This window comes from Alligator mississippiensis, chromosome 1, assembly GCF_030867095.1.
Source record: "Alligator mississippiensis isolate rAllMis1 chromosome 1, rAllMis1, whole genome shotgun sequence".
In the NCBI taxonomy this organism is placed as follows: Eukaryota; Metazoa; Chordata; order Crocodylia; family Alligatoridae; genus Alligator; species Alligator mississippiensis.
In genome coordinates, this window is record NC_081824.1 from 324,489,159 (window position 1) to 324,508,975 (window position 19,817).

General features: G+C 40.2%; 1 protein-coding gene across 6 annotated transcripts in view; it reads right to left on the minus strand.

Annotated features, from left to right (window-relative positions):
• Positions 1 to 208: 208 nt before the first annotated feature.
• OFD1 (OFD1 centriole and centriolar satellite protein) overlaps positions 209 to 19,817 on the minus strand; it is a 72,059-nt gene continuing 52,450 nt past the window's right edge. For 5 of the 6 annotated variants that reach the window (XM_019494981.2, XM_019494982.2, XM_019494984.1 and 2 more), the window contains 5 exons: positions 7,588 to 7,707; positions 6,104 to 6,261; positions 4,132 to 4,305; positions 3,055 to 3,125; positions 209 to 1,191 (listed from right to left, as the gene is read on the minus strand). In XM_019494981.2, coding sequence (XP_019350526.1) covers positions 1,146 to 1,191; positions 3,055 to 3,125; positions 4,132 to 4,305; positions 6,104 to 6,261; positions 7,588 to 7,707 — 569 coding nt within the window. In that variant the 3' untranslated portion in view covers positions 209 to 1,145. The remainder of the gene's footprint in view (positions 1,192 to 3,054; positions 3,126 to 4,131; positions 4,306 to 6,103; positions 6,262 to 7,587; positions 7,708 to 19,817) is intronic. The other variant, XM_019494983.2, reaches the window with a different exon arrangement.

A 19,817-nucleotide genomic window follows, 5' to 3' on the forward strand; every position in this document is an offset into this window, starting at 1 on the left:
TCCATACTTTAGGAAGCCTTCCTGATTACTGAGGTACAGCTGCTATCTCAAGTCTCTCTGAACACTCATCCTACTGTGCTCTTATGTACAGTCAAATGTGTATATCCTCAGGAAGAGAAGTCTTATTCAACTCATTTTTTAAAAACTATGCCAAAAAGCTGTGAATTTTCACCAGGTTTTCAAGCCAGATCACTATTAAATACACTGATGGTGTCAAAGGCAGGACTTTAATGCCATTTTTCAGTTGTTTCAAATTCAGTGTGTTCAGTTGGCAGAGCTGCAGATTATACATTATTTAGGTTCAGAATTACCAAGTACAGGATGCTGGTACATTACACCTTTAGTAAGCTAGCTCTATCAGGAGTATTTTCCTGCAATCCTAAAGAAGGTTTCAGCATTAGACTTAATTGGCAATTAATGAACTGCTCAATGCATAGCTGATGCATTTTATTATTAAAAAACCCCAAGAACAGTCTACAAAATGCAACCCCCAAACTCATAGTAGCCTTGTTGTATCACTCTCTTGTGGAGTGGCTAAGGCATCAGTAGAGACGGAATGCAGTAGCATCACTTGTTTAAATGTGTGGGGGATTGTTCCTGTCTATCACCGCTTCTATAGAAAAGTACTTAAGCTAACTCCAGTCAGCACTGTTAAAACTATACTGCTCTCCAAGTACCATTTGTCTGTAGGAATACAACATTAAAAGTAATTGTCCTAGCTGAGCTTTATAATAGTTACTTAACATGCTATTTATAAAATCAAGGTAAGCACCCTGTGGGGAGAGGGGAACCACTTTCAAATCTACTTTGCCTGTATTTTATCATAAATTAATACTTGTGAATGTACAGCAGACCCTCTCTGAGCGCTCAGAATATTGTGTAAAGATGGGAAAGTTGGTGTGATACTTAACACACCAAGTTAAAGACCCCTTGCTTACTGGTTAGCAAAATAAGTGGTACTCTTGGTACTATTCAACCTGTTAATTACTCCAGGGGCACAGTTACTGTTTTAAAACTGTATGCTGTTCTGTAACAAACTATACCCAGTTCAACCCCCCCTATTCAGCCATATTAAAATAAAAGCAGTTCTGCTGCTGCTTCATTCTGTGTTGTTCTGGCACTGAGGAGAGACCAGTCAATGCTGTTCACCAGAAGTCTTCATCAGGGCCTCCATGAGAAATGCCTGCAACACTAAATTTGGAAAGGGAGGGAAAAGGAGTTATGAACAGACTGTAAAGCAGGCTCTTACCTGAAGTTTACACATGCAATATAATTGCATAGAAAAAAGTTACTAGCAAGTGGACTGTATTTTCACGCTGGCTCATGAGCCAGCCTTTCAAGTTACTGACAAAGGTCTCAAACTCTACCTTAAGTGGTAGTAACAGAATACTAGTAACTGAAAATATTTTCATACAAGGAAATCATCCTCTCAGAAATTAGTGCTTATACAGGTTTCACTCACTTTATGCGGGTTCTGTATGTGTGAATTTGCTCTTATGTGATGACCTCTTTTATACCAAAAATTTGATATATGCGAGGTAAATTCACTTTTATGCAATTGGTATGGTGGAAGCTTGTAGTCAGCTGCTTTGTGCAGTGAATTGTGGGAGTGACCCACACCAAAATAGTCTCCTGTGTGGATCTGTGCTCCTCGCTTGTTGTCTGCGACACACGTTTCTGTAGTTGCCATACCCATTATGGTAACATTCACCACCCCCTTGTGCTTGTGTGTACTGTCTGCTGTTGTTGAGTACCAAAATTATCTTGTAAAAGTGGTAGAAATAGGGATATATCCCTATTTGTTACATTGTAAAGTGGGTTCCCTTTATACAGTTTGAGTTCTGTGCTGTTTTCCAGGAACACATGCAGCATAAAGTGAGCAAAACCTGTATCTGATGCTGAAGGCGAGCAATGTAATATTGCTTTTGTTTTGCATGGGAATTCCTCATCAGAACTCGGGTACAACTTCACAGTAACATGGTTAGCATGCGATTTGGAGAAAAATATAGCAAGGGGGAGACAAGCTCAGTTACAACCCACAAATGTGTATCACCTGAGGAAATACAATCTTGATAAATGTTCAAAGCAACCTATTGCTGTTCTACCTGTGCCAGGTTACCTTAACTTCCAACAGAGGGTGTGACAGAGGTAGGGTGCAATAGGACCAATGACAAGCAAATAGCCTGTAGGAACGTTAATCACTGTTTCTCAAAGGGATAGAGCCATTGGGAAGTAAGGATGGTTCAATATTACTTGAGTACTTCAACAATGTCTCCCTATAGCCCAAATGCACAGCATAGTGTTGACAGGATAAGGAGTCTTTCATTTGGTCTGAGCCGACCATGGTTCAAACATAACAGCTACTTTGCAATCAACATGAAACAGATGGCTAGTTAGTCTACAGCCTGATGAGGCAGATACCTATCTGACCAAATCTGCTCCTACAGCTACTAGTGATTTTTCCAGAGACGGCAGAAATTTGACACAGACCCACACTGTAGTGAAACCAGCAAACTCAAAAGACAGGAGGCATTGTAACTAGCAGCAGAGAGAACCTCCCTAAAAAGCAAGGTACATTAAACAGTAGAATTGCTCTACCTCCACACAGTAATCCATAGGCTAAATTTACTCTAAAAGCTTTACCCCAGGGAAGTTTCTCCTCAGCTGAGTACAATATAGAGATTATATTGCTGCTATCCCATAAATAACTGGTTTGGCAACAGCAGTGCTAAAACTATTGGATTCTGTTGCTTAACATTATTTTACAGTTGTGCTGCCGTTCACAATAAATTCTTCATTGCAAGAAGAAAAAAAGGGGGGGGAGGGGCAGGTGGACAGCCTGGTAAGACAATTTTTAAAAATGGCCCCTCTAACTTAAACAAGTAGAACAAAGGCAGGATTTTTCAGTGTAATACTCCTTTAAGAAACAGGTTTGTCTGTATATCCATTTTGTTTTTAGACCGTGGATATTTCTTAAGCATAAAATCCAGCAGTATTCTCAAGTGAGTACTAGTCACAAAAATAACAACAACACTAAAAACACATCAGCCTTACCTTTCCTCTTTATCACTAGACGTTAGTCTTTCCATCAGTGATACTTCTTCTACTTCCTCTTTCACCAAGGTCTGATAACAGAAGGAAACATTACATGTTATCTAGTCCTTTGGCCTAACTTTGCCAATGTAATATAGTATATAACCATATGCAGCTAAAGCAAAGATAAGCTATTTTTGTAAAAAAAAAAAAAATTTGAGCTGTATGTACATAATGGCTTCAAAAACAAGATGTGTTAGAAAACACCAAGCACACTGCCAATAATATACTGCATCAAAAGAAAGTGATGTTTAGGATAACAAGTGTGAAAAACTTTTGAATAGAAAAAACATCTCACTAACCCCCCCCCCCCCCCCCCCAAAAAAAAAACAAACAAACCAAACAAACATATTTAATAGATAATCTGCTCACTGTAAGCCACCAAGGGAAAGATGTGCCTCTCACCACAGAGGTACCCACATTCCCGAGGACAGATTTCAGTTTCTGGAACCCATTTGTCTAGACAAATGCAGTCTTTGTGCAATATCATTTACATGTATAAATATGCCCCCTGAAAAACAATTTGTACAGAAACAACATTTTGTAAGCATGAACATTACCACCTGCATCTTACTGCTTACTGTTTTGTGGACTAGGTAAACAGATTTTGGCAGTTACTGTCAAAACCGATGGCCTGATTTTTTTTTTTTTAACTGGCCTCTGTTTAGGTGCAACATTTTGGAATTAACTAAAACTAAATATAAATATTCTATTGTATGTTATTTCCTCACAATCAAAAGTATTTCCTTTGCAAAGCTTTATATTTCTCATGTGACCTAGCCAAAATCTCTTAGAATAACACTAAGGGACACAAGGAACACAACCCCAACTAGCTAACCAAACAACTGTATTATAAATTTGCTCATTGCTCTTACATTAACTTTGTCAGTGAAGAAATGTATGAGAAAAAAAGGTTCAGTTCAGCGGTCTCTTACCTCCTGACTTATATATTCTTAGAGACACAACACTGTCTTAGAAAGTCACTATTTGAACTTGCTCCTACACCCTGTAATTGTCCACTGTATTGGCCAATATTACCTTGCTTGCCAGCTCCTGCTCTCTGTTCTGCTGAATAATTTTCATGTATTTTTCTAAGGGAGTAGGAAGAGGATCAGCCAAATTGCTTTTAGCATCAGGAATACCAATTTCTGACTTTTTGACTTGAGCATCTTCCTCTTTTCTTTCCATTTTCAATGAATCTTGGATCAGCTTCTAAGAAATACAACACAAAAACAACACCCAGGAATATATCATGCTGACTGGTCATAGGAAAAATATTTAAGACAATCATATATGGAGCTCAATATATTGACACATTAATTTCAGTACCATGTCAGCCTAATCTGCAAACACTAACCTATGATTCATTTTGAATACTATCTTCATTGTTACATTTGCTACACTCATTCTGAGCCTGCAGTCATTGCATAGGAAAAACATGCTTTAGTCAATGGAAGTTTTGCTTAGATGAAATTGAAGGATTAGAGATTTGTGATATTTCTATACTAAACTGACACCCAGACTGTTATTTGTATTCAACTTGTTCTAATGCTACACATAATACTTTAATACCCTATGGCATATACCATACTGGCCCAAATCCAAGACTACTACAAATTTAAGATGACCCTCCCAATTATTAGATTCTATAAATGGAATAATTATAAATTTGTTATAATTTTTCATATATAAAATTGAATAATTGGGAAGGTTATTTTAAATTTGTCCCCCCCAAAGCTGTCCTTTGCTCCTGGACCTCTTGCCTTCTATCTATACCTATGCCTTCACCCTGCTGCCTTCCCTCCCTGCCACTTGTCTCCCCCCATGCCTGTGTCTGCCCCCATGGTGCAGCATTGGTAGGGGGTACCTGCAAGGGCAAGCACTGCAGTTATGGGAAGGGAAAGAGGGGGAAGCATCAGGGAGCATCCAAACAGTGCCCTGGTATAGACTGCATAGTGTGCCGGCACCAGGGCATGTGCCCCCCTGGGACTTAGTAGTTAGACAGCCCTGACACCCAACACCACTCAAGGAGAAATATTAGCAACAAAAACTTTGGTTCTAATCAGAGTTGTGGATGCAATATAATATTACAAGTGAAAGAAAATTTGGTATATATTAAGTTTGCCTACAAAAATCAGATTTGTTTTGGTAGTCTTTTATTGGACCAACTTTAAAATAAAACTTGAACAAGTGAAACTAAACTACCACGATGCTCTAGAGTGAACTGTCCAAAAAAAGGTAAAGAGAAATCACCATCTTCTAAACTGACACTCAGATTGTTTGTTGTCTTCAATTTGCTTTAATGTTATATATAATACTTTAATGCCTAGAACCATCCGTTATGACAGAACCACCACTTGGTCTCGGACATCATAGCCCTCCTCTGGAGAAAAACCCTACGCTACAGCCCTAGAAGAAGGGCCAGGGAACCACAATTCACAATTTTACTGGGCATAAAAAACCATGGATTTAAAGACAATGGTTTTATGGCTCAGTCGAAGTAACCAGCTCCCTCTACTAATTCCCCTTTGCTCCATAAATGATAATGGCCATCTTCTCTGTTGAATTAATTTAGGTTTTTCACATACTTGGGTTTATCTGTTTAAACTGTTCTTTCCTTGGTCTGTGATTACTTCTGAGAACAACACTGTTCCCCAGAATTAGTGTCCACTTTTCATTTTAAATGATTGCTTTCAGTTGCACAAAAGAATTTTTAAAAGTAATTGTTCTACCTGACATTTAACTTAAGCTGTTTCTGGTTTTTTTCTGGACCATTTTATGCTACAAAGCTGTCAAACATCTCCCTCCAACTATACAGTTAGTCCAGTAAAAGATATAACCTAACAAATCTTGCTTAATTCTATTGTGATGATTTAGGAAATATGTGCAGATATAACACCACTACTAAAGAAGTTAATATAGTCTATTGGAATTATGTGGTTTATATAGTTCAAAGTATATGGTACAACATTATACAGCATTACTATGGGAATTTTAAATGTTATGTCACCATTTCCTCATTCAGTTTTTCTAGTTCTCTTTGCTCTTTTTCCAAAGCTTCCTGTCGTTCTCTCTGCCTTCTTTCTTCCCTTTGTTTCCTTTCTTCCTCCCATTTTTTCTCATCCTCTTCTCTTCGCTGATCTTCAGACTCTCTTTGATTAACTGCTGCTGTAACGGAGTTATTTTTACATTTGTAACATTTGACATACTAAGTTTGGTTACTGCACTGTGTAAGTGCAAGTTATAAACAAGAGGTGATATGCAGTTCAGGAATGCATTTAATACACAGGTATTCAACATTGTGTAAGATGGAAAACAGATAAGCAGCAAATAAAACTGTACAGAAAAAGAGCCTAAAACTACTGTGCAAGTTCATAAAAGCACTATATCATTAAGAGGAAACATTTCTTCCCATTATTATGTCTTCCTATCTTATTGGTTACACAAAGAATCCTTAGGACTCTTAAACAGAAAATGAATGGGACAGCCTTGTAACTTGCAGAGGGACAGGCTGTCAGGATAAATGCACATACTCTCACTCTGCCACAGACTTCCTGGATGACTTTGAAAATTTTGCTCAAACCTGGATGATTCTCTTAAAACAGATCAAATACATACTTAGATCAAGCTTCCAAAGATGGGATGTGACTTAAGTTGTGAACGCAGCTTCTACAGGGGAAAATATTTAGGTGGCAAGTACAAAAAAGTCCTCAACTCTTGTCAGTTTTCCCATCTTTGCAATAGACATTGCTACTTGCCTTCCTCACAGGAATATTGCGAGATTTGCTGCTTTCATGTTTGTAAAGTGTTTTACAAAACTTAAATAGAAGATTCTATATAAAAAGGCAAGTATTATAAAAAGCCACTGAGGAAAAAATAATTACAGAATATCTATGCTGTCAGGTAAACACTAGTCACTTCTATAAAGTAGCAATTTTTTAGGTGCACAAAATACCAAAAGCTATTTGAAGCTCAAAAACTATACTGATAAAAAATTACTGTATCTCTGAATGGTATGGAAACACAGGAGAAACTGAGTGCGTTTCACTGAAAGCATCGGTATTGACTCATGCAAGTGGCTTATATCCTTTCCCCATTAGTCAGACCAACACATTTAGTCAACTGGTATTCAAAATAATCACCAAAGACAAGCACCTATTAAGAAAAAGAAACTTCAGATCCATCACCCCAGACAGCAACAATCATGGAAGTTAAAGATATCTTAAAACCCCCAAAGAAGTCTTTAGATCCAAAACACAAATGATTAAATTAAAGCAAAGCTAAGAGAAAGGCATGAAAAATCATCCTACAGTAAATCCAAAATTAACAGAATAGCCATGTTCCTCTCTCTTCAGCACATAAGCACTAGCTTTGAAGAAAAGTTTTCAATCAGTTTGATACACATAATTACAGAATCCTAAATTTGCTGCTTTTTTGTTTAATGCATTTGCCATGTAAAGTGGGTATTCACTTGTTTCGAAGCTGAGAACTCACTTAAGTCCTGCTGTGAAGTGGCTGTTGCTGGCACAGTGTTTGTGACATGGCCTCCATTGACAATGTTCCCAGATGGATGTGACACATCACTTTCGAACTGCTCTGGAATGTCCCCTTGATCTGGACAAGAAGTTTGAACAATGGCTTCATTATTTTGTAATTATAGTAGCGGGACAAAGGAATAGACACAAAGTGTGGGAATGGCTGAGTTAGAATACAGAAATTTAAGCCATTCATTAATTAAGCACTTTCCCCAACAAACTCAACCATTTCAAGGAAAATTAACAAGCAAATAGGCTGCACTTTGATTGTAATCATGGAACTGTTTGGCTTTGAAAAATTAATTGTTGCAATCCCTGTATATACTAAAGCATTGGCATAAATGACATAACATACACACATAAAATGAGATGTTTTAAAAAACCGTAAGTAGATATCTATAAATAATTACAGAGTGTTCAAAATCCATTTTTCTTCTCAAAATATTTACTTATGCATATTACATACATACACTCTCAAAGACTACAAAATCAGGCAATCAAAAGCTAATAAATCCCAAAATTACAGTAGCCTGTGCAATCTTGATTCATTTTCCTTGTGCATGTGCATTAAGAGACAGTTGCATCATAATCACATATTGCTTTTTTTCACAGTATCGCTGCCTCATTCAGTATAACTGGACAGGACAACCATACAGCTCCCTTAAATTAATACTTATTCATTATTTTATTTTCTCTTTATAGTTCAGTACATGACCACAGGGTTTGGCCATGAACAGACATTCAGATTCTCCTGGGAGTGTGGCAGCTGTCCCAGGAAACACCAGGAGTGTACAGATGTTCAGGATTTTTCTCCCAGAGCAAAAATGGCCAGTCCAGGAGAAAAATAACTTGGGAACAAGGACTGAATCACTCCCAGGAAAGTTTCTCTTGGAAGAGTGAATGCACGCATCCTCTTCCGTGGGAAGCCACAGCAGAGTGTGCTTTGCTTCTGCAGCCCTTCCCCCTACCCCACCTCACCCCCCAGGAGACTGTGTTGCTGTGGGATGGGTTGGAGGAGTCTAGTGTTAATCAGATACTACATTCCGGACCCAAGAAACTTTCCAACACTAGTTTCAGTGGCCTGATATGTTCTGACAATACCAGCAGCATCAGCCTTTAGCTGCAAATTTTCAGCTCTTCTACAAATCAGATGAGTTAGAGAAATTAAAAAAAAAAAAGTTTGTTAGCAACCACTTTATGGAAGTTTGGCTTAAATAGCTTCCCTAGTGTCACAGAGGAATCACACTATGTAAGCCTGTTCTTTCTCCCTGACACCGTGCCTCCTGTTCAGCTCCATCCAACCTCTACAATAATGAGGAAGGGTTGATCGACTATTTTGTAATGAGTATGCAGAAGGAGGGCAAATTAAGGTGGTCCAGGTAACCTTAATTCTGACATTTCTTCACTTCTAAGTGTTTGACTGAAGCAGTTTGACTTTCTTTTAATGTAGGTTTTTGTGTAACTAGCCTTATTTCAATCCCATTCTCCACCAGTTCCTACTAGCTGAGAGATCCTCAGCCAATCTCAGGGTCCCACCGCTGCCCCCACTCCAACTTTTGCTCAGTCCATTTCAGAATTACACTCTGACTCTTCAACTGATTTGTCTACCCCCTTCCTACCATTTGCTTCCAAATGCTGCTCTCCTTATCCAGCCAGTCCCAGTCTCACCACATCCAACCCCAAGTGATTTATCCCTCCACCAAATCCAGTCCCAATCTCCCCTGCTCACTTGGCCCTTATACAATTTACTCTCTGTCCTACCAGGTCCAGCTGTTTTCCTGCCTATGCTTGAATGATTCAGCTTCCACACTGTCTGTAGGGATGGGGACTGCCAGTACATGACAGGTGGAGTCCCTTTTCTTATTTCAGGTAGCATGGTTTGCAGCAGATCAAAGCTGCAACTGCAGGGAGAACCACAGTCAGAGGCTGAAACATGCTTAGTACAGATTGAAACTTTGGAGTCCCTAACTGCAATGCACTGGCAAGTCTTAACTCAGTATGTACGAACTGGATAATTTTTCATAAACCAGGCCAAATTTGAGTGGATTTTTCACAGGATTAGTAAAGAAAGTTCCCTGACACAAAGGCCTTTGCCTGTCAAATTCTAAGTCCCTTCTCCAAAGCATGAGGTGCTAGAGCTTCTCTAAATACAAATTGTCAGAAATTTTTAACATGGACAAAGCCATGTAGTATTTGTTAGCCTTGTTGTCAGAAACTGCTAAATGCTTTAATTTGATTTTTTTTTTTTTTTTTTTTACATTTTCAGCCCAAGCCAATTGCCCAGCACAAAAATTTCAGCATAGATGGTTTAAGTCTAATACAGTTATTAGTGACTGAATAGTCATATAAAGGAAAGTTTATACATTATATAGCCTGACAAAGGGTATTTATACCCAAAAGCTTGCAAAAAAGAATTTTCCCAACTATTTGAGTTGGTCTAATAAAAGATATCAGATTTACCCAAAGAACCTTGTCTACCTATAAATGAAAGTGTAAGACAATAGTAATAACAGGTAGTCCTACCAACTATGCCTATAGTGATATGTATAGATCCCATTCTTAAGTGGCAGATAACCAACTGGGTGAAGCATCTATTTCAGATGCACCTGCTATATTTTTCTTAAGTTTCTATGAAATTAGTCTTCAATAACCTTTAATAATAAAAACAAGGCTACATAAACATATATATATTAATTGATATGTAATCAATAATACCACAATCCTTCCTGTTAGGTGTCAGAATATGGCTCTGTATACACCAAGCTTGAAACAGCAGAATCTTGTGCATAAAACAATTACACCATTACTGTTGTTCTCAGATATGGTAAACATCATTAACCTTTAGAAACAGAACAGATTTAGATAACTGGAAAGGAAAAACTAATTAGAAAAACTATTTTTATTATTCTGTTAAGCAGCAACAGTAGTAACAAAAAAGTTGTTAAAAATAAAGTTGGAAATATCTAAGTTTATATATCCTTATTTATATAATCAAATATAAGGATATATAAAAATAAGGATATATAAGTTTATATATCCTTATTTATATAATCAGTTTGCCATCATTCAACTACAATTATATATTATATCCGACGGCTAAAAAACAACCGACCTCACAAAAACAGAATGGTAGCCTACGCAATTAAACTAGCCATTTAGAACACAAAAAGCATTTTACTTTGGGTGAAGATGAATGGTAAAAGATGCAGCACCACTATAATGGAGGAGATTTATTACAGGCCACCAAATCAGGAAGAGGAGGTGAATGAGGCACTCTTCAAGCAGGTGACATCTATCCAAAAGCTATGGGATGGTACTGATGGGAAACTTCAATTTTATGGACATCTGCTGAAAGAACAATGCAGCCAAACATTAAATGTCAAGGTGGTTCCCAACTTGTGTAGAGGACAACTTTTCTTCCAGAAAGTAGAGGATACAACTACAGGAGCTTCTATCTTGGATCCTGTCCTGATCAACAGGGAAGAATTGGTGGAGGATGTGAAGGTGATGGGTAACTTGGGAGGAAGTAATTACAATAAAGTTCCAAGTCTCGAGAGAGGCAAAGCACATGGTCAGCAAATTTAAGACATTAGGCAAAAAGGCATATTTCATCAGACTCAAGGAGTTAATAGGCATAGCGTCACGGAAGGACAGACCAAAGGATAAAGGCACCCAGAAATGCCGGGAGCTAAGATCACAGTATTAGAAGCTCAACAAGAAAGTGTCCAGACATGATGGAAGCACAAGAAAAATGGCAAGAGACCAATGTGGCTGCACAAGTCACTTCCAAAATGCCTGAAATTAAAAACAAAAAAAAAAAACCCCAAAAAACAAACAAACAAAAAAACAGGCATTGGAAGAAAGGGTTAAGGAAGCATACCATAAAATAGTAAGAATCTGCAGGGGCAAAATCAGGAGGGCCAAAATAAAGAATGAACTACACCTGGCAATGGATGTTAAGGAAAACACGAAACAGTTCTGTAAGTATGCTGGCCAGAAAAGAAGGGCCAAAGAAGCTGTGGGTCCTCTGTTAACAAGCCAGGGGAAACTCCTAACAGAAGATGCCAAGAAGGTGGAGCTACTCACAACAGCTACTTTGCCTCGGTCTTCACAAAAAAATTAAGCTGCAGCCAGATACCTAATAAGGATTATCTGTATAAGGAAGGGGGCAAGCTGGGGAAGGAGATAACAAGAGACAGTCAGAGAGCTTTTGTAGGGTCTGAATGAATTAAAAATCAGCAGGGCTGGAGGAGCTTCAACCTTGAAGGAATTGGCAGAAAAGATCGTGGAAGCCTTGGCAATCATATTCATGAAGTTGTGGGAGACAGGCCAGGTGCTAGAGGACTGGAAAATGGTCAACATAGTGTCCCTCTTTAAAAAAGGCAAAATGAAGAACCTGGGGAATTACAGACCTCACCTCAAGACCTGGGAATTTACTGGAGCATACCATATCCTAAGGAAGGCCATTTGCAAGCATCTGGAGGAGGAAGGTCTGATTGCAAGCTGCCATCATGGATTTATGAAAAACAAATCATATCAAACAATCTTGATCTCTTTCATTGAAAAAGTAACTACTTGGGTGGATGATGGGAACGCCATGGATATAATGTACAGGCAGTCCTCGGACTTACAACACAATTGGTTCCTGAAAACCATGTCTTAAGTCGAAACATTGCAACTCAGAAATTATTTTCCCATAGGAAACAATGTTATAAATGGGGAATTGGTTCCTCAACCAAGGCCCGATATCCTATTTTCACCAAAAATAACCCAGAATTTTGTACTCAATCAATTACAGATGAGTAATATAGCTACATTAATGTATTTATATTGTAAACAGCATGATATCGATTTGGAAGGACTCCTTTGATTCAACCTCTCTGGACTTTTTGAAGGGTTCTTGGCTGCAGATTTTTCTAGAGTCTTGTCTGCTTTCTTAAAGACAGTGTCCAAGAAAGTTTGGACAGATGTTCTCCAGGGAGATGGGTGATGCAGAGAACTTGTTCACTGGTGTGATGTGACATCACATCGGATCAAGCGTTGTAAAGTTGAAACTGACGTCATAAAGTTGAAACCGGGTGTCAATTTATAAATGTTCTAAGTCTAAAATGTTGTAATTCAAAACGTTGTAAGTCAAGGACTGCCTGTATTATGAGAAGGTCCTGCATGACCTTCTCATAAACAAACTGGAGAAAGGTGGGCTGCGTAAAACTACTGAGGCTGGGGTGGATAGACACGGAGAAGGATTGAAAACACGTTGGAGGATGTGAGCGCAATTCAGAAGGATCTCGACAGATTGAAAAGTTGGACTAGAGCTAACAGGATGAAATTCAATGAGGACAAATACAAGATTCTACACCTCCAGAGGAATAATCAGAAATACAGATACAAAATGGGTGATACCTGGCTGGATGGCAGCACGATGGAAAAGTCTTGATAGACCACAGACTCAAAGACTTGGAGAAGTTAGAGAGTGTCCAGGCTGGACAACAAAGATGATAAAGGGCTTCAAAAGCAAGTCATATGAGGAAAGGCTGAAGGAATGAGGCATCTTCAGCTTGTAGAAAAGGTGCTGAAGAGGGGACATGATGGCAGTATTCAAATACTAAAAAGGAAGCCATAAAGAAGAGAGAAAGCACCTTTTCTTTCTTGCTGCAGAGAGGAAGACACAGACCAATGGCTTGAAGTTGCAGCAAAGTAAGTTTATACTGGATATCCAGAAAACACTTTGACGCTGCTAGACCAATGAGGCAGTGGAATAGCTTGCCTAAGGATGTTGGACTCTCCATCACTGGAGGTGTTCAGGAAGAGGCAGCCATTGGTTGGGAATAATCTATAACTATGCCTATATTTTACTATGGGTATTTCCTGTGCTTTGCTCGTTCCCCCCACCCTGCTTTCTTACATGTGTCAGGGTTTTTTTTAAGCCTCCCTCAGCAGCATTAGGGGTTGGCTACAGCCAAAGCTGGAGACCTTGACTGGGGTGTGCTGAAGCTCCTGCTGGGACCAAAACCAGAGATTCCTGACTAGAGGGTCTTGCCCCCGTGCTCAAGGTCAGACTGAGTGCCATATTTGGGGCCAGGAAGGAATTTTACCCTAGGTCAGATTGGTATAGACTGTGGCGGTTTTTCCCTTCCTTTGTAGTAGGGGGCATCCTGATCTACCCAGGATCTCTTGAGGATATTATTGACAAAATGGCATAGAAGCAGGATGTTGGCTGCCATGGGAGTTAAACTAAATGACCTCTGGAGGTCTCTTCCAGCATTATTTCTCTATGATTCTATGTGTACCTTAATTTCATGTGAAGGTTCATGGAAGGGGATAGATAAGTTTTTTTTATTACACACTTGAGATAAGTGTTAGCTCATAGTAATTACGTACATCAGTGATTCATAATGCAGCAAATTTTGGAACAGAAGCCCAATTTTCCTGCTGGAGTTCTCTTTGAGATGGAGAAAGGCATTCCTTTTTGCCTGGTATCCCATTGCCTGATGTCCCAACACAGATGCCACATGCTTTCCCCTGATTCTTTTGTCTTTGCTTATACCTTTCTGTATTTTCCTGTTATCTTTTCCTTTTTGCTTCTTCTTTTTCTTTTTGTAAGTTTTTCTTCCCCTTCTACTCTGTCCTTCCTTTATGGTAACTCGGATTGTCCTTCTTACTTTTTGGGGTGGTTTGTTAGTACAATCCAACATAGCACATAGGGTCTGACCAAGACTATTTTTTTTTCAAAAAAGAAAAATATTTTTTTTTATCCCATTTAATCTTTGAATTTGTTTTATTCTTTCAGTTTTCAATCCATTGCATTGCTTTTATGGTTTAAATAACAAAAATGGCAAGGTGTTTTTTTTTAAATAGCCTCTGGCTGGGTGGCTTTTACCCTAGTAAATGAAATGCCATTATTGAAGTGACTTGGAACTGTGAGTTGCACTTGATCCCCCCCTCCCCAAAGCAGAACTGGATGCTCATTCCTTGAGTCAGGATCTATGAAGAATGGGGGAAGGAAGGTGAGAAATCAAAAGGCCAGAGTCTCAGAGCGGGAGAGAGTCTAGGCTCCTCTCTTGGCTCTAGAAGTCAAGCCTGGACTGGCTTCAGGGGACTCTCTCAGAGACCAGACAAGGCTGCAGCAGTCCTGAGCAATCACCCCCCTGGAAGACACCCTGTGACAAATGGTCATAGCAAACAATGAGAATTGTACCTTTCTTCAGAAAAACGACTGGCAACTGAAACAATTTAAATTGACTCTTTCCACTTGGTGGTTTAAATCAATTCATTCTCAGCTGCAGTTCATTTAGAAGCAACCATTATATGCCAATATTTCACAATTTACTTTTTTCTGTTCACACATGTCACTACTGGATGACACAATATTTAACTGTTTCAATGTCTGCCCTTGCTAGATTATTCAAAATGACTAGGTCTGTACTGAAACCCCATAAAATAAAAGTTAGATTATAATCAGTTGCAAAATCTTTTTAATGTAAAATTAAAACAATGAATTCAAATCTAATTAAAATATCAAAGAGTAGAAATAGCTCATGACTAAGTACTTTAATTAATGCAAGTCATGGCAAAAAATATTATTTAAAACTCCTAAAAGAAAATTAAAAGCAGTAAATTAAAACTTGTTATTAAATTGACTAACATAAGAAGTAAAAATCCACGGACATATCGCTCACCTTATCTACTCAGCATTGAACACAGCCAACATTATAGCCTTAAAACAACAAAATTACAGATATTTTCTTTAAAAGGTAATAAAAGCCATTGTTGATACCTAGGAGGGAGCAGAGAATTTCTATCCTTACTTAATTTTCTATGAGCCCTAAAAAACCAAGTAAAAGAAGAAGCCAATCCTACACCTACATAAAATTGATATAGAGGTCAGCAAGCGAGGGACAGACTATTTTGGCTGGTGGCTGTACTCCAATCTGAAGGTAATCTCCTAATGATGAATTTAACTTTGTCATTGTACAGCCCAACCATGTATTACTATTAGTTTGCTCTAGTTTCTACTTGTAAATTCTGGCCCCCTTTACATGTTACATTTACGCCAGAATTAACACATTAATTACAGCATAAATGGCAAGGGTGCTACACATGTATCCACTATAAGGTGCCATAAAATGGCAAATCAGCCATAAAAATATTTCAGAAATAATGCAGAACATTTTTTGGATAATTTTTATGGCCTCTTACATTGAACTTGTAGCACATCCACACACCAGGCCCCTCTAGAGCAAATGCTGGACAAATCAGCTCACTGTCACAATAAGTTTTGGACAGGCCCAGATCTCCAACCAGCCTGCCAACAACATTGTCAGCACTAGCCTGGGGCAACCCTGGTCTCAAATGAATATTGGCACTGAGCTTCTGGGCAGTCCCAGTTCTCCAACTAGGCCAAGGGCTGCCTTGGTGTGTGTGTGGGTGAGAGATCAGAGGGCAGAAGGGGCTGGGCTCCTTGCCCTGCAATAAGGATCCTGGGTACAAGGCATCAGAAGCTTGTGGCAGGGATAGACCTTTGAGGGGAGCCCACTCTGATCCTCCACATCTTGCAAGACCTGTCAGGTATGGGGTTTAAAGTTTCCCTGGCAGGGGAAACCCTTGAACCCATCAGGGCTGACAATCATATAGCTGACTGTCAATCCCAGCCCCAACAGCCCCAGGTCTCGAACCATACCCGGGGCTCTCTGGACCATGGCTGACAATCAGCTGCATGAGAGGCTACAGGCACCCAACTTTCAACTTCCCAGTGCTGGGATTCTCCTGCACTGGCAAGTAGTAATGGCATAATTGGCACAAATCGCATTTCCTACCATGTATGTGTTGGCATGGCAAGAGGTGTGATTGTTGGGATTGGAGATTAGATCCCAATGCACCATTAAATGGATGTTTGCCAGGAGCCTCTGATACCTCACTTTTCACCTATCCAGTAAAACAATTTCATACCCAAAAATATTGCTTTAAAGGAGGTTAAGGCTATACAGTCCTAATATAAATATTTCCTTTAAACTCTGAAAATTTAGGAAACCAAAAGAATCAAGTAACACTTTTGTTTTTCTAAGTATATCACTTAGCTCTTTCATGCTAACCAAAACTTTATTTATTCCCTTACAAGGAATCAGTAGGGAAGGAAGGAAATTAAAAAGAAATATTCTTTTGGAATATAAAAACAACAATATACATTTTGTACAACAGTATCCACAATTTTGTATCAACTGTGTAATAGAAAGTGCTATTAAAAATGCATTTATCAAACAAAAAAGTTAGTTAAAATTTAAATCTATCTTTACCAGAAACTCTAGGGTCACAGAGTTAAAAATAGTAGAGTTATTAAGGATGAACCTGGTAGTACTATGTGCAATACCTGTCCAGTTATACATTGCACTACAGGGGATCCTAGAATCTCCAGTATCTCAGTCCTCCACTCTCTCTGCCTCCCTCCAAGGCAGAGGTGGAAGACTAGGGGGATAGGAGAGTGGCTAGCTCCCTGATAGCCTGGACAATGGCAAGCTGTCAAGGAGCCCCTCTGGGACCCTGATCTTGCCACAGCCATTGTGGCCAACAGAGCTCCAACAGCTGTATCCCTGCCCAGGTTGCACCAATCAGCCATGGGAACTGCAGGACTAATCACTGACAACCTTCCCTGGCAAGGGAGAGTGCTGGCTGTTAAAGGTGCATCGATACATAGGTTTGATATCAGATAGGTACCGATATAAAGAAAATTGTCTGTATCTGAAAATTGGCCTGATATGGCTGATAATTTGGCTGATAAATGGCCCGTGCATGAACACAGTTGCAGTGCAGCATGTAGGCAGTGAGGAGCACAGGTGGCAGTGTGGAGAGCTGCATTCAGCTGGTAAGTCTGGTGTGGTGGAAGGGGAGAGAGTGTGGGGGGTCAGATCAAGGGCCCACGCTGTGAGGGAGGGAGTGGAGCTGGGGCAGGGGCTGGGGCAGGCACTGCCTAGCCGAGGCAAGTGCAGGACGGAGCCACAGGTCGTCCGGAGGGTGCAGGAAGGGAGGGGGGAGTGCAGCTCCCACTGCTATGCACTGCTTGTCCAGGAGCTGTTCGTTCTGTGGCTCGTCTGGCGCTCGTGTGACAGCTTCCAACACTCATCTGGGAGGGGACGGGGCATGTGCCCCTGGATCTGCCTCGAGCAGAGCAGGGTGGGCTGGGGCCAGGGCTGTACCGGGTTCTTCCCAGAGGAGGGCTGGGCCAAGCTGAGCTCAGGGCAGGTGGTGGCAGTGCTGGGAGGGGGAGTTAGGGGGGGGGGGGGGGGGGCAGCTACAGCAAATTTTGGGGTAGCTGCAGCCCTCCCCCTTGTCCCCCGCCCAGTTCCACCACTGCCTACCCCAAGCGCAGTCTGGTCCAGCCCCCCACTAGGAACAGCCCAGTGCACCCCCAGCCTGCAGCTGTAGCGTGCCCCACCTTGCCCAGATCTGGGGAGGGGGGGCACATGCCCCCACCTCGGTGCGCACAGCAGCAGGAGCCACCCTTTCCCTCCCAGTGCCCCCCCCCGGCAAGCTGCTTGCTCTGTCCCATGCTCCCCCCACCCCCGGCTGGGCAGTGCCTGCCCAGCTCCACTCCCTCCCTTACGGCAAGGCCCTTGATCTGTGCCTTCCACCCCTTCCCTTCCCTCCACCCTCCCCTTCACCACAACATACTTACCAGTTAGACACTGCTCTTCAAGTTCCCAGGCTGGTATCAGAAATTGGCTCGATATCGGCCAACTTGCACCCTTAAAAATTGGCTATCAGTATCAGCCCCAAAAATCTCTCAGTGTACCCTTACTGGCTGTCAGTCACTGGGCTCTCTTGTCTGTGGGGTGATCCAAAAAACAGCTCTCTATTGTTCCCTGTCTGGAGAGCTTCCAAATCACCTTAAAGGTGAGCTCTCCAGCCAGGGGGCCTGTATGTTCCCTACTGTGCTGTATTTTTGTAGTGCTACAAAGAGTCAAGACCGAAATAATGAAGGCTGGTCTGAGGCACTTGTTAGTGTCAAGTAAACCACATTAGAGCCTTAAGACTGAAAAAGAGTATGCCCTTACCTGGAGCATGCATTTTTCTGAACTTAATGTAACCAACGCTCCTTAGGTATGCAGCTGTGACACAGCTGTGATATTAGAAGCCCCCAAACTAGCTATCTCTTATTATATTCAAAGTTCCTAGCAAAAGCTTCAAAAGCCTTATAAGCCTTGAAAATGAAAGGAGATAGTCAGTTTTGGGGCTGTTACAAGAAGCCCTGAATATAATGAGTGCTAATCAGTTTTAGGGCCTCTAATAACACAGTGCTATAGCATTGTGCCGGAAGCTGCAAAACCAACTAGTTTTCGTCTTTTTCCAATTTCTAGTAGCAGCCCTTTGACAACGGCTTCCCCTTCATTGCTTCTGTAGCAGTTAAATGGAGTACGATTTAATTACAAAGATAATGGGGCTGTATGATGTTATACACATATGAGGTTTAGGCACCTAACCAACAAGCAAAATAGTGGAGTGTACTACAGTGAATGCAAGCAACAGGTACTAAACATCGGGACTGGCACTGTTATAAAGTTAAATGAATTACGCGCTTATCCAGTATCCCCGTAAGTGGAGCACACTGTACTCTACAAAATTTTGTGCATCTCTGGATTACCTCAGGTTCATAATTACTTATCCATAATACTTAATAGAGCAGCAGTTAAATGATGACCTTAAATGGGCAGATATATTTACAACTAGAAGCCTGATTTTATATAAAATTTTAAAACATACTAAAAAATTGTTACTGAAGTAAATGATATGCATTCCATAATAGACATAAAGTCATGTCTCAAGTGTCCATTTCCATTTTATGCAAAAGAGTTTTGTATTTGTTCAGAGCTGGACTTCTAAATCCCATAGTCTGCCTGTTCTTGTGTCTGCATAATACTAAATAATTCTGGTCTATATACCAAACGCAAAGAAAATCAAAATCTCCTTTTCATTTTTTTTGTTTCAAAACATCAGTTAGGTATTCACATACCTTTCCCCCTCACGGTGAAATACAACCTTAGAAAATGCAGTGCTGACCCTGTCTAAGAGAGTAAAATTTGCTAACTGGCATCCTGTGCTCTGGTGTCATGATCGTAAGTGCATAGATACACTAGGACTAGATAACTTTTCACCTTTGATCATATATTTAACAAACTAAATATAAGCTCCTCAAAA